The sequence below is a fragment of the Papio anubis genome, chromosome 11, assembly GCF_008728515.1.
Source record: "Papio anubis isolate 15944 chromosome 11, Panubis1.0, whole genome shotgun sequence".
Lineage (NCBI taxonomy): Eukaryota > Metazoa > Chordata > Mammalia > Primates > Cercopithecidae > Papio > Papio anubis.
The window spans coordinates 106,444,294-106,458,730 of record NC_044986.1 but is presented as its reverse complement, the minus strand read 5'-3'; the positions used below and the strand labels follow the sequence as shown (position 1 = coordinate 106,458,730).

The 14,437-nt window shown below is 36.9% G+C and overlaps 1 protein-coding gene and 1 non-coding gene across 2 annotated transcripts in view; both read left to right on the top strand.

Moving 5' to 3' along the window:
• MALRD1 (MAM and LDL receptor class A domain containing 1) overlaps positions 1-14,437 on the top strand; it is a 682,023-nt gene that overhangs the window by 548,902 nt on the left and 118,684 nt on the right. The window contains exons 34-35 of the mRNA XM_031652710.1: positions 1,059-1,322; positions 13,040-13,165. Coding sequence (XP_031508570.1) covers positions 1,059-1,322; positions 13,040-13,165 — 390 coding nt within the window. The remainder of the gene's footprint in view (positions 1-1,058; positions 1,323-13,039; positions 13,166-14,437) is intronic.
• LOC116269639 lies at positions 4,131-4,344 on the top strand. Its single transcript, XR_004177249.1, has one exon. It is a non-coding gene; the product is annotated as a small nucleolar RNA U3 (small nucleolar RNA).

Below are 14,437 nucleotides of genomic sequence, written 5' to 3'. Positions count from 1 at the left end.
CTTTCCAAAGTTTCTAATTTACTGCATGAAAGTATCTTTACTCTTGAGCACAATCTGATTTAATAGTCCAATTGAAGGCATAGAAATCAAAATGTCTTTTTTAATTTGAAGGTGTCAGTTTCCATGTCAATGATGCCTTTTTAAAAAATATTGTACCTGTAAGAATGGCCATAATTAAAAAGTCCAAAAGCAATAGATGTTGGTGCAGATGTGGTGAAAAGGGAACACTTCTACACTGCTGGTGGGAATGTACAGTAGTAGCACCACTATGGAAAATAGTATGGAGATGCCTTAAAGAACTAAAAGTTGAACTGCCATTTGATCAGCAGTCTCACTACTGGGTATCTACCCCCCAAAAAAGTCATTATATGAAAAAGACACATCCATATGCATGTTTATAGCGGCACAATTCACAGTTGCAAAGATATGGAACCAACCCAAATGCCCATCAATCAGCAAGTTGATAAAGAAAATGCAGTATATATACATCATGGAACACTACTCAGCCATAAAAAGGAATGAAATAATGTCTTTTGCAGCAACTAGGATGGAGCTGGAGGCCATTATTCTAAATGAAGTAAACCAGGAATGAAAAACTAAATATTGTATGTTCTCATGTATAAGTGGGAGCTAAGCTATCAGGATGCAAAGGCATAATAATGATATAATGGACTGTGGGGACTCAAGGAGAAAGATTCAGCGTATGGTGAGAGATAAAAGACTATATATCAGGTACAGTGTACACTGCTCAGGTGATAGGTGCACCAAAATTTCAGAAATCACCACTAAAGAACTTATCAGTGTAACCAAAAACCACCTGTTCCCCCCAAATTATTGAAATTAAAATAATTTTTTATGTTCCTGACATTATGATAAGTCATATTATTGAATCACATTTGCCTGTTTTGTGGGCTTCCTATTAATCCTAATTGGAAATTAATTTACTTCGATTAACAAAATTCATTTTATACAGTAATAAATGCAACCTGTAATGTCCCAACACTGGATGGAGGGAAATTCCCTAATGCCAACATGACTTGACCTGCTCTCTTTTTTAGGTCCTGTCCCAGCGCAGCCATCACCCTGTGAAGCTGATCAGTTTTCTTGTATCTACACACTCCAGTGTGTCCCTCTCTCAGGGAAATGTGATGGACATGAAGACTGCACGGACGGATCCGATGAAATGGATTGTCCTCCCAGCCCCACCCCTCCACTCTGTAGTAACATGGAGTTCCCGTGCTCTACAGATGAGTGCATCCCTTCCCTCCTGCTATGCGATGGAGTGCCTGACTGCCACTTCAGTGAAGATGAACTCATCTGCTGTGAGTTACTTTCACTAACTCAGTGTGTCAGGGAAGGAATGCTGCTTTAGAATGAGAGAGAAGGCTCCACAGATAAAATGAAGTTCTCTAGAGCCTTACTGTGATTGTATCATTAATAACACAGCTTTCTGTGTTATGTTGCAAAACAAGGCATCTGTCCTCTGCTTAGTGTTTCTAGAAACCCCGTGTTTGCGGTCATGCTAATTTTTGTTAAACCTATCTATTTCCTTTCCCATTTACATCAAATCATTCATATGGAAGATGCCATTATGTGTTTTTATCTCATTAACGTGTTTATGGAAGTGGTTTGAAGAAATTCAGTTAGAGTTTCTTCCTACCACAAAGGTTCATGAAGATGGCTCAAGTAAAGGGCATATTGATAGATACTTCCTTTTTGATCAAGTGGCAAATATTGATTTTAATGGATCTATATAGTTAAGGGTTGGATCTGGATCGTTACCTGAGTAAATGTCATGTCATTAGGAGTTCATGGGATAATGCATCCTAGAGACATGGGTTTGAATTTCATCCCTGTCACTTACTATGTGTGCAGTCTTGGGGGAAGTTATTTGAGCACTGCCAGTTTTGTTTTGTCATCCAGGTAATGAATTCAGTAAAACCTAACTTACAAGGCTGTGATGATTTGAGCAGATGCATGTAAAATCCCAAGCTTTGTATTCAGTACCTTTGATTTTTAGTATAATAAGCCAGTGTCAGGTAGGGAAGGAAGAATGTTAAGTAAGAAGTAATTACACACATCTTAAAGTGAGTACATAATCATGGTGGTGTCCAAACGCCTAGCATTTTATTTAGTTATTTGCTTGCTTCCTTACTTATTTTATATTTTATTATACCATATTATATTTTTGGATGAATGCTGCAGTGATAGTGGTCCATAAACTATATGTTAATGATCATACTTTTTGGAATAGTAAAAGGCAGTTTGAAATGTAACTACAAGAGGGGAACATTGAATGAGTCTGGGTGCAGTGGCTCAGGCCTGTTATCCCAGCACTTTGAAAGGCCGAGGTAGGAGGATCCCTTGGGCTCAGGAGTTTAAGCCAGCCTGGGCAACATAGTGAGACCCCATCTCTACAAAAATAGCAATAATAATAATAACCAGGTGTGGTGGTGCATGCCTGTAGTCCAAGCTACTCTGGAGCCTGAGGTGGAAGGATTTCTTGGGCACAGGAGTTTGAGGCTGCAGTGAACTATGATTGTGCCACTGTACCACTGCACTCCAGCCTGGGGGACAAAGTGAGAATCTGTCTCAAAAAAAAAAAAAAAAAAAAAAGAAAGAAAAGAATGAAAGAGAGACAAAGAAGGAAGAGGGGAAGGGAGGAAAGGAGGAAGTGGGGGAGGGAAGGAGGGAGAGAGGGACAGAGAAGGAAGGAAGGAAAGGGAAGGGAAGGGAAAGGAAGGGAAGGGAGAAGGAAGGAAGGAAGCAAAGGAGGGAAGGAGGGAAGGAAAGGTGGAAGGAAGAAAGCAAGGGCTATTTCAGGGACCTGTGTAGTATGGGACCTCTAGAAATCTGGAACAATTGGAAGAGGAGTAAAGATGAATGAAAGAAAAGAGAGATGACCTTGGGATGTTTAAAGGCTTTAACCTTAAATCAGTGAAACTATTTTCCTGGTTCAGACTAACAAATTGGTTTTCCAACTCCCTGTTATTTCCTACCTATATATTCTCTCTGAGATAAAGTCAACCTGTCAGGTCTTATAATCTTTTCTTAGAAGCAAGGTAAGCAAATGGAGGTGAATAGAAAAGAGAAAGCCTGCCAAATTACTTATCCCTGTTCCCATCAGAGCTCTAATGTAATTTGGCTGATAGAAATCATATTAAGTTCAATATAGCCATATGATATTTGGCTTCAAATAAGACTGCTATTTAAAGAGAAGCTTAGGGAAGTACTGTGTCCTTATAATGCTAGGCATTCATTGGAAAAATGGAGTTTGCCTAGTCCTATGAAGTTCTGTTCCAAAAGGGAAATAAGCCCATTTTAGGAATAGATGGGGGACAAAATTCTAGAACAAAATTATAGAATAAGAAAATTTAGTGGTCAACATTCACCAAACATTTGAAGATATAACGGTCTTTGGGAGCTTTCCTATTGGTTTAGAATGCCATTCTGTAAACTCACATTCATTCATTCATTTATTCACAAACCTCATTAAGAGCCTAACTGACGCCACATATTATGTTACATATTGACGAGACAGATAGATATGACACTGTCAGAGCTCAGGCTGACGATGTGCTATACATTAGTGAAGGAGGCTAGTCAGTGAAAGTGAGGAATACTATATGATCAATCCTATGACAGAGACAAGCGCCTCATGTTAGAAGGCACACAGGGAACTCTCTATGGTGCTAGGGAGTCTTTACATTCTCACGAGAGGAGTGATTACACAGCCAAACTCGGAAAGACAAATAGTCATTGGATGAATAAAGCAGAGAGCTGGATTCAAGTGAAGTGAAGATTGTTCCAGGAGCAGAGAACAAGTCGTTAGAGTGAAGCATATTTTGTGTTGCTAGAGCAGAGCCTGTGGTTGGAAATGTAGAAAGAATCCTGGAGAGTGAAGCGGGACCCACATCTTGCAGAATCCTCACCCCCGTGCCACCATGCCAGTGTTACATAACGGCACTTAAGTTGGATATGAGATGGATTGGAGTGAGGAAGAGGGACTGGTTAGGAGATGTCAACAGTTCAAATACAAAGCAATTGATTAGACTTTAAGGTAAAGATTATTAATAGACTTAAGGGATGGTCAGGTGATGAGGAAGAGAAAGGAATCAGCAGTGACTTCCAAGACTGTGCTTTCAGGGATCACGTCTATAGTTTGCTACTAGAGAAGTTTTTCTGAACACATAGGGCACCAGAAGCACAAGGAGGAGGTACAGCCTTCTCTCCTGAACATGAAGCTGGCTCTTGGTCTTGCTTTGTTCCAACTACCATTTGCCATTGATTATGTCCTTCTCTTCCTTCCAGAAAGTAAAAGGGAGAGAATGTAGTCTGAGTGATTTTTGTTAATCAAAAAAAAAAAAAAAAAAAGAAGGACTTCCAACTTTCTAATTTGGACATCAGGTCAGCTCATGTGCCATTGCTTGAGCTAGGGAAAATAGGAGAAGAACATGTTGGGGGAAGATGTGGCTTCAGTTTTAGATGTGTTGTATATGATACCTGTGACCCATGCACATGAAAATGTTCAGAATGTGTTTGGAAGTGTATATATAAAGCTCAGGAGAGAGCTAAAATAAGATAATATAAGGATGCATGGCCATCAGCGTATGATTATTGAAGCTGTGGGTGTAGATGAGATCAAAGAGAGAGGAAAGAGATAAAGTGGCAGGCAGAACCTGAAGGAACAGCTAAAAGACCATTTAGAAAAAAGCAGACATTGAAGACACTGAGAAGATGTGGTCCTAGATATAGTGGGGTCACAAGAGACTGAGGATCTTAAAGGCAAAAATCCTTTAGTTTCAAAATCTTCACAGGTTGAAATGTTTCTGAGAGATCAAATAAGAGAGGGCCTAAAAAACATAAATTGGAAAAAGCCAAAAAAGTGGTTTTTGATGATTTTGGAGAGAGAACTTTTTATGGAGTGGAAGGGCAGAATTCTGAAGCTACTCTTTTTTAAGAGCAAATGGGAAATGTCAAAGAGGGAAATCAATTGTAGATAACTCTTTCAAGAAGTCGTAATTGGAGTGGAATGCAGGAAAAAAGAATTGGTTTCTTTGTTTTCTGTGGCTTTCTCATGTTTAAATGTTGTAGGACTAAAGATTTGGAGATGTTTACAATTTTAGACAGGGAAGTCAATAATAATAGATATTTACAGGTCTTTATTTTTGCAGAAATAAATTTTCTAGTATTAGAAATGTTTAGATAAACCTGTGAGTTCAACATTTAAAAACACTTCATATTTGAATATTGTCTTTCCACTGGAAACATTAATTTTTCATGGACTGAAGCAGTATAGTTTTTATCAAACATATCTCCTTTCCCTAAAAAAAGAAAAGAAAGAAGAAACATGGTTAATTATATGGAAGAACAGCACAAAACTAGAAACACTCTTTTCACTGATATTCCTCTGATAGCCATCTTCTATTCACCAGGAGAGTTTCAAGATTTCATCAGCCGTTGTGTCAGTCAATATCCTGGCAAGAAATAGTTATTGATATTGCATAAGTTGAAAAAATATTAATAAGGGGATTGTTTATTAGACAAATAGTATGCATAGCAAAGCCATAAGGGATAGTAAGAGTGAGGGCTTTTATCACCTACAGACCAAAGAGTGTGAGAAGAGGTTCAGTTACCTGAGCCTAGAGTGAGGAGGGAGTACATGGTAAGATGTTTAGTTAAGGGAAGCAGTTAGTCCATGCTGATCTCAAAGGGTCTCTTCGCTCCTTATTAATCTGCTGGTGGTGTTACCCATTGGCCAAATCCAATCATACACCAGAAGTTTAAAAGGCTTATTAATGTATCCTTATTGTCCAGCCTTCCAGGGCCCAGATGGGGAGAGAAGGTGGAGAATAGATCAGGAGAAGTACATGAGGTATGTGGCACAAAATGCCCTGTGTTACTTAGCCTATTTTGGTAAGAAAGAATACCAATTTCTAGGATGAGAAATGTAATAACTATTTTTGTTTGTTTGTTTGTTTGTTTGTTTTTAAGACCGAGTCTCACTCTTTTCCCCAGGTTGGAGTGCAGTGGCACAATTGTAAATCACTGCAGCCTTGCCCTCCCAGGCTCAAGTAATCCCGCCATCTCAGTCTCCCAAGCAGCACAGGCATGCTCCACCATGTCTAGCTAATTTTTTAAAACAAAATTTGTATAGGTAGGGTCTTGCTAGGTGGCTCAGGCTGGTTTCAAGCTTCTGGGCTCAAGTGATCCTGCCGCCTTGGTCTCCCAAAGTTTTGGGATTACAGGTGTGAGTCACTGTGCTCAGCCAAATAAGTATTTTACAGATTTTAAAATACAATGTCTGAAAGAGAATGTACCAAAAAATAGATATTATTCATGGAAGCATTTTGAAACCCAAGTTTTCTAAGAATTTTATGTATGAATTTTTTGGCTTAATATTGGAATTATTCTATGTCGTACATATATTAATAAAGAAGGAAAAATAGAAAGTAAATGGCTCAGATTATTTTCCTATATTCAGTACAATGTTATTTGCCTTATGGATGCCAATAAATATTAGATGCATTCATAATTTATTTGCCACCTACTGTTAAAAGAAAATTTATGAATATTAAATATAATGTTAATGCTATTTAAAATGCAACAGAAACTAATATTTTGTTTATAAATTTCATGAAGCCAAAGTCAGTTTTTAACTATCTAAACTGTTAACTTTCTAAGACAAAAGTAAAACTTTTTATATTGAAACCATTTATTTTCTGATTTTTTAATGTGTTTCAACTGCATTTGTGCCAAAGTTGTGAACTTATATCATTTACAAGTTAGAGCTCGTTATTATACAGTCAATTTGAAAACAAGTTACCAGTCACATTAGAAATTGGATGAAGAAATATGGATAAATTCCTATCTCCCATAGAGGAAGGGTTCAAAATATATGTTTTCAAGAAGATGAGTAGTATCTGCCATATTTGTATACAAATGTTAATATATTATATTGTTTAAAACCTTAAAACTATGATCTTATATTATCTCTCAGCTTTTTGCAATGAAAAACAATGATGATAAAAATATATATGCACACACAAAATATGTGTATATATACACACACATATATATCAGATACATATATACACATTTTTGTGTGCATACAAAATAAAATAAACAGGCACACCTTGTTTTATTGTGTATTGCTTAATTGCGCTTCACAGATGTTGCATTTTTTACAAATTGAAGCTCTTCATCCTTGCATCCTGCAAGTCTATCAGTGCCAGTTTTCTAACAGTATGTGCTCATATCATGTCTGTATCCCATTTTAGTGATTCTCACAATATTTCAAACTTCTTCATGACTATTATATCTGTTTTGGTGATCTGCGATCAGTGATCTTTGATGTTACTATTGTAATTGTCCTGCGGTGCCGTGAACCATGCCCATATAAGATGGTAAATTTAATTGATACATGTCGTGTATGTTCTGACTGCTCCACCAATCAACCATTCCCCCATTTGTCTCTTCCTCTCTTTGGGTCTCCCCGTTCCCTGAGGCTGAACAATATTGCAGTTAGGCCAACTACAATAGCTCCTAAGTGTTCAAGTGAAAGGAGAAAATGCAGATCTCTCACTTTAAATCAAAAGCTAGAAATGATTATTAGTGAGTAACGCATGTTGAACACCAAGATAGGCTGAAAACTGGCCCTTTTTCTCCAAACAGCCAAGTTGTGAATGTGAAGGAAAAATTCTTGAAGGCTCCTCCAGTGAACACTGGAGTAGTCTTGAACACTATTCCAGTGAATACACAAATGATAGGAAAGCAAAACAGCCTTATTGTGGATATGGAGAAAGTTTTGACATATTCCTGCTGAACCCTGGAACTCAGAGGAGCAGGGTTAGAAGAAAAGAATAGATTGATACCACTATTATTTAGTGCTTTTGAAATCTATCCAGACTTTCTGACAAAATGGTGTAGTGGATTCATTCTTTGACACATTCCCTCTGCTCCAGCCTAATCTAGAGCAAAGTTCTAGCTATCTTTAATTCTATGAAGTCTGAGAGAGGTGAGGAAGCTTTGGAGGAAAAGCTGGAAGATAGCACGGTTGGTTTATGAAGTTGAAGGAAAGAAGCCATCACCATAACATGAAAGTACAAGATGAGTCACCAAATGCTGAGATGGAGAAGCTGTACCAAGTTATCTAGATCTAGCTAAAATCACTGATGAAGGTGGCTATGCTGCACAACAGATCTTCAGTGTCAATGAAACAGCCTTCTATTGGAAAAAGATGCCATGTAGGACTTCCACAGCTAGAGAGGAGAAGTCAATGTCTGGCTTAACTAAAAACTAAATATTTTCTAGTTATTATTTTGTTAGACATTAGGCTGTTGCACATTTAATTGGCTAAGGTATAGTGCAGACATAACATTTATATGCGCTGGAAAAGAACAATTTTATGTGACTTGTATTAATGTAACATTAGCTTTATTATGGTTATCTGGAACTGAGCCTACCATATCACTGAGAAATGCCTACGTACTTCTTCATTTTTAACAAACATTATCTTATAAGATTTTGCTTTAAGAGTTTATCTTATAAGAGTTTGAAGATTATTATTTCCTAATTTACTTGGTTTGCAATGTAATTTATCTTGTCTATGTATATCCTAAAATGATTTAAACGTTTGGGAATGCTGAAGATCAGTCTTCTCCTGAAACCCTAGACAATTTCTGCCATTTGATTACAGCTTTTTGTTTGTTTGTTTTGTTTTGTTTTACAGAATCTTGCTGTGTTCCCAGGGTGGAGTGCAGTGGCACAATCTTGGCTCACTGCAACTTCCACCTCCCAGGTTCAAGCAATTCTCCTTCCTCAGCCTCCCAAGTAGCTGGGACTACAGTCACAAGCCACCAATCCTGGCTATTTTTATTTTATTTTCTTTTATTTTTATTTTTATTTTTAGTAGAGACAGGGTTTCACCGTGTTAGCCAGGTTGGTCTCGAACTCCTGACTTCATGTGATCTACCCACCTTGGCCTCCCAAAGTGCTGGGATTGCAGGGGTGAGCCACTGTGCCTGGACCAGCTTTTTTTTTTTTTTTTTTTGGGTTATCTGTACTACTTCCTTATCCAACCTCCCTAGTCAAAAGCGACCTGCTGTACTCACTGAACCAATAGAAAGCTTATTGATTTTCCATCTATAGACTTTATTCCTACTTTACTAAATGGCTTTTCTCTAGAAATATTAAAATTTAAAATATGTTTAAAGATTCTGATCTTAACCTTCAGCTTTTATAGATCTCTGTATGCTAAAGGAATTTTCGTTTTTATAAATGCTTCTCTACAGCAATGCTTTGCCTACTAAATTTCACCTCACGGAATTTCTTTTCTTATTGTTTTGAGCTATTTATCACTCCTGTATTGTTGTTCTCTTGTCATCACCATGTATGATTCTGGTCATTCATTTTTAAATTTCTGCCCTGAACTCTACATTCTAAGTTCTAAGACACTGTGTTACATATGGTGGAAGCTCAATATTTTTTGGTGTGAATTCATAGTCTAGCACCTCAGGAAGAATTGCTCAATAAAGAATATTGCCTAAATTTTTCAGAGTCAGCATTTTCAGTCAATGGAGATACATATTCTTAAAAACACGATTTTTTATGTACAACTTTAAAATATATTTTAATGGGCCATTTTCAAAATTAATTGTGTCAATTATCTGTGATACATAAAATAAATTATGTGTTCCAACCCATAATTATACTTGAAGAAAAAAATAATTTATGAAAGAACTGGCAATATCTGTATAAGAACCATACATGGGGACATTTATTCTTGGGTTCTTTAAATAATTTACTTTGAAAAGGTTGTAACTTCATTGTCTTTATTCATGTGCAAGGAATTTTTCAGACTAATCATCTTTAAACTTTTAGTAGCAGGTTTGGAGTAAAATGTTCAAATGAGAAGTTGTATATGATACCATTAAGTAAAGCAGAGGAAAACAATGCTGTTCTTGTTGAACCTGGGTTAAGTGCGAGACAGTTCTGACTATCTACTGCTGCCTTTGACATATTTCTGCTGAACCCTGGTACTCAGAGGAGCAGGGTTAGAAAACAAGAATAGATCAATACCATTATTATTTAGAGCTTTTGAAATCTATCCAGACTTTCTGACAAAATAGTGCAGTAAGTTCATGCTTTGACACATTCCCTCTGCTCCAGACACATCACAATGCTAGATAGTAGAGTTATCCCATTAAATACTCTGAGAAACAAGATGGACATCAACACTGGCACAGACCAGAACCAGAGTAGAACCACAAAAGGGATCAGGCCTGCAACCCGGAATTCTTACCTTCCAGGTCCTGAAGCAAGCAGGAAAACAGAGGAACCATATTTCACACTCGATGGCAGCCTGAAATGAGAAGTTCTCATTTAGCTCTAACTCAATGCCAACCACAGCCTCTTCTTTCTAGGAAGTTGTAATCCTAAAGAAAGGAAGAACATAGTACAATTTTAGAACTGAAAACTGAGCTTCCTAATAGACAAATCAGATATCATTAAATTAATCAAGTTGCATACAAGAAAGGTAAAGTGCTTTGCAAGACTAGATAGCCATTGAATAGGCATCAATGCGATGAGCATCAATAAGGACACTTTTCTGAAACAACCGAAGTCTTATGAGCAATAGCATCTCTCAGCTATTAAAATGTTTGCCTATTGAAGTCAGATCAGTGTCTGCTTGCATTTCATGCAATGCATTTGATGACATGTGTAACACTACGTAATGCATGTATTAGTCAGCACAGGCTGCCATAAGAAAATAACACACACAGGATAGCTAAAACAATAGGAATTTATTTTCTCAAACTTCTGGAGACTAAAAGTCCAAGATCAACATGTAGGCAGGTTTGGTGTCTCCTAAGGCCTCTCTCATTGGCTTGCAGATGGCCACCTTTTTACTATGTCTTCACATAGCCTTTCCTCAATATAAGTGCATCCCTGATGTCTCTCTCTTCTTAAAACCTTCATTACCTTCTTAAAGCTCCTATCTGTAAATACAGTCCTTTTGCGGGTTAGGGTTTCAAGATATGAACGTTGAGGTGAGGACACAATTCAGTCCCTAAGAGTGCACATCTGGGAAGTGATTCTACAAGCAAATGTGGTTTTCCTTCCAGAAATTTTTAAGTTAATGCATTTGAAATATTCTTCAAAAAGAACTGTGTTCCAGAATAGCAGACTAGAAAAACATCAAGAGTAACATAATATTTGCATTTCTCTGGTAGCCAGTGATGATGAGCATTTTTTCATGTGTCTGTTGGCTGCATAAATGTCATCTTTTGAGAAGTGTCTGTTCATATCCTTTGCCCACTTTTTGATGGTGTTGTTTGTTTTTTTCTTGTAAATTTGTTTGAGTTCTTTGTAGGTTCTGGATATTAGCTCTTTGTCAGATGAATAGATTGCAAAAATTTTCTCCCATTCTGTAGGTTGCCTATTCACTCTGACGGTAGTTTTCTTTTGCTGTGCAGAAGCTCTTTAGTTTAATTAGATCCCATTTGTCAGTTTTGGCTTTTGTTGCCATTGCTTTTGGTGTTTTAGACCTGAAGTCCTTGCCCATGCCTATGTCCTGAATGGTATTCCCTAGGTTTTCTTCTAGGGTTTTTATGGTTTTAGGTCTAACATTTAAGTCTTTAATCCATCTTGAATTAATTTTTGTATAAGGTGTAAGGAAGGGATCCAGTTTCAGCTTTCTACGTATGGCTAGCCAGTTTTCCCAGCACCATTTATTAAATAGGGAATCTTTTCCCCATTTCTTGTTTTTTGTCAGGTTTGTCAAAGATCAGATGGCTGTAGATGTGTGGTATTATTTCTGAGGGCTCTGTTCTGTTCCCTTGGTCTATATCTCTGTTTTGGTACCTGTACTATGCTGTTTTGGTTACTGTAGCTGTGTAGTATAGTTCGAAGTCAGGTAGCATGGTATCTCCAGCTTTGTTCTTTTGGCTTAGGACTGTCTTGGCAATGCGGGCTCTTTTTTGGTTCCATATGAGCTTTAAAGTAGTTCTTTCCAATTCTGTGAAGAAAGTCATTGGTAGCTTAATGGGGATGGCATTTAATCTATAAATTACCTTGGGCAGTATGGCCATTTTCACGATATTGATTCTTCCTATCCATGAGCATGGGATGTTCTTCCATTTGTTTGTATCCTCTTTTATTTTGTTGAGCAGTGGTTTGTAGTTCTCCTTGAAGAGGTCCTTCACATCCCTTGTAAGTTGGATTCCTAGATACTATCTCATACCAGTTAGAATGGCGATCATTAAAAAGTCAGGAAACAACAGGTGCTAGAGAGGATGTGGAGAAATAGGAATACTTTGACACTGTTGGTGGGACTGTAAACTAGTTCAACCATTGTGGAAGACAGTGTGGCGATTCCTCAAGGATCTAGAACTAGAAATACCATTTGACCCAGCCATCCCATTACTGGGTATATACCCAAACAATTATAAATCATGTTGCTATAAAGACACATGTACACGTATGTTTATTGCGGCAGTATTCACAATAGCAAAGGCTTGGAACCAACACAAATGTCCATCAATAATAGACTAGATTAAGAAAATGTGGCACATATGTACCATGGAATACTATGCAGCCATAAAAAAGGATGAGTTTGTGTCCTTTGTAGGGACATGGATGAAGCTGGAAACCATCATTCTCAGCAAACTATCACAAGGACAAAAAACCGAACACTGCATGCTCTCACTCATAGGTGGGAATTGAACAATGAGAACACTTGGACACAAGAAGGGGAGCATCACACACCGGGGCCTGTTGTGGGGTGGGGGGAGGGAGAAGGATACCATTAGGAGATATACCTAATGTAAATGACAAGTTAATGGGTGCAGCACACCAACATGGCACATGTATACATATGTAATAAACCTGTATGTTGTGTACATGTACCCTAGAACTTAAAGTATAATTTTAAAAAAGAGTAATATAATAAACTGTTACATATTATTTTGTTGTGATAATTCACTGGGACAAAAAAAAAAATGCTTGCATCCCTGATCATTATTCTTTTTGTTTGCAGCCAACAAGAGCTGTTCTAATGGAGCTCTGGTATGTGCCTCCTCTAATAGCTGTATCCCAGCCCACCAGCGCTGTGATGGTTTTGCCGACTGCATGGATTTTCAGCTTGATGAGTCCAGCTGCTCAGGTACCCCAGTTCCATTAAAATATTCTTGTGATATGAACCAGAAACTTAACCTGCACACAATGAAAATATTAAAACTTGAGGTTCTAAATAATGGCAAGCATGAAATAATTGGATTTCTATTCTTGGTTTGGGGGCAGAAAGAATGTTGACATTAATTGCTACATTGCTAAAAATTATAAACATATAATGGGCTCATGCTAGATCTACGCAATATTTGATAAGAAAAGAAAAATCAAATATGTAATTTTAACACAATGTAATTTAAGATTATTAGCATTTAATAATCTCTCCTCTGAAAATTGCTTGGTTTCTATAATAAAGAAACCCTATACAATCTAGTGCTATTATTTTATTTTTAAATTGTGGTCTTCTTTTATCCACTTCTTTGTAAGAGTTTTCTATTTGCATAATCTAGTTACATATTTAAAACTAAATTTATTAAACCTTAGTTTGACTTCTAAACTTTTTTTTTTCTTCTGATCTTGGAACATTTATACAGCATAAGAACTGACAGTATATATCTGTCAGTATACTTTTATCAAAGCTGCTTTAAAATTTTCTGATTTATTGTAGCCCCTTGTTAACATCTCTCCTGAGTAAATGATTTTTTTATTTCACATAGGTGACATATAAAATAACAGACCATTAAAGGCAACATGATTTTGTCCTAACTAAAGGATAATATACATTAATGATAGAGATATATTCAGTGAAATTTCCTAAATAAGTTGGAAATATTTTATATCAAAACTAGTTAAGAAAATACTCTGTATCTTTCAAGAGAGGAGAACATTATGAGATCTGTGGTAGAAGCATGATAATTGTAATCAAATCACATTGTGGAAACGTCTTTTTTTTTTTATAATGCTGGAAGTGAATACTCACACAGCACTGCACTTTATGAGTGCAAAAGCAAATGAAAAAGTGGCCAAATCTGGCCCCATAAAATGTGCAAAGATGGATACTCTTTGTCACTTTTTCTGCACTCAGAATGCATGTACTTCAGATAAGATACCAGTATTATTTTCTTTACAGAAAGTAAGAAAGCCATTACTGAATAGCTCCATTATTTGACACTAGTAAGAGACAGTATTTATGCCAGACCCAAACTTATTTACATAAAGATGAGATTATCTTCAGCATGGTCCTATATGAGCACAAATATAATATGTTATAATTTGTTAGCTTCTTTGATATAGTCTACTTTTAAAAGTGGGATCAGAGAAACAGAATACTTTTCATTCATACCCAGCAACAGACACTCTGCAAGTA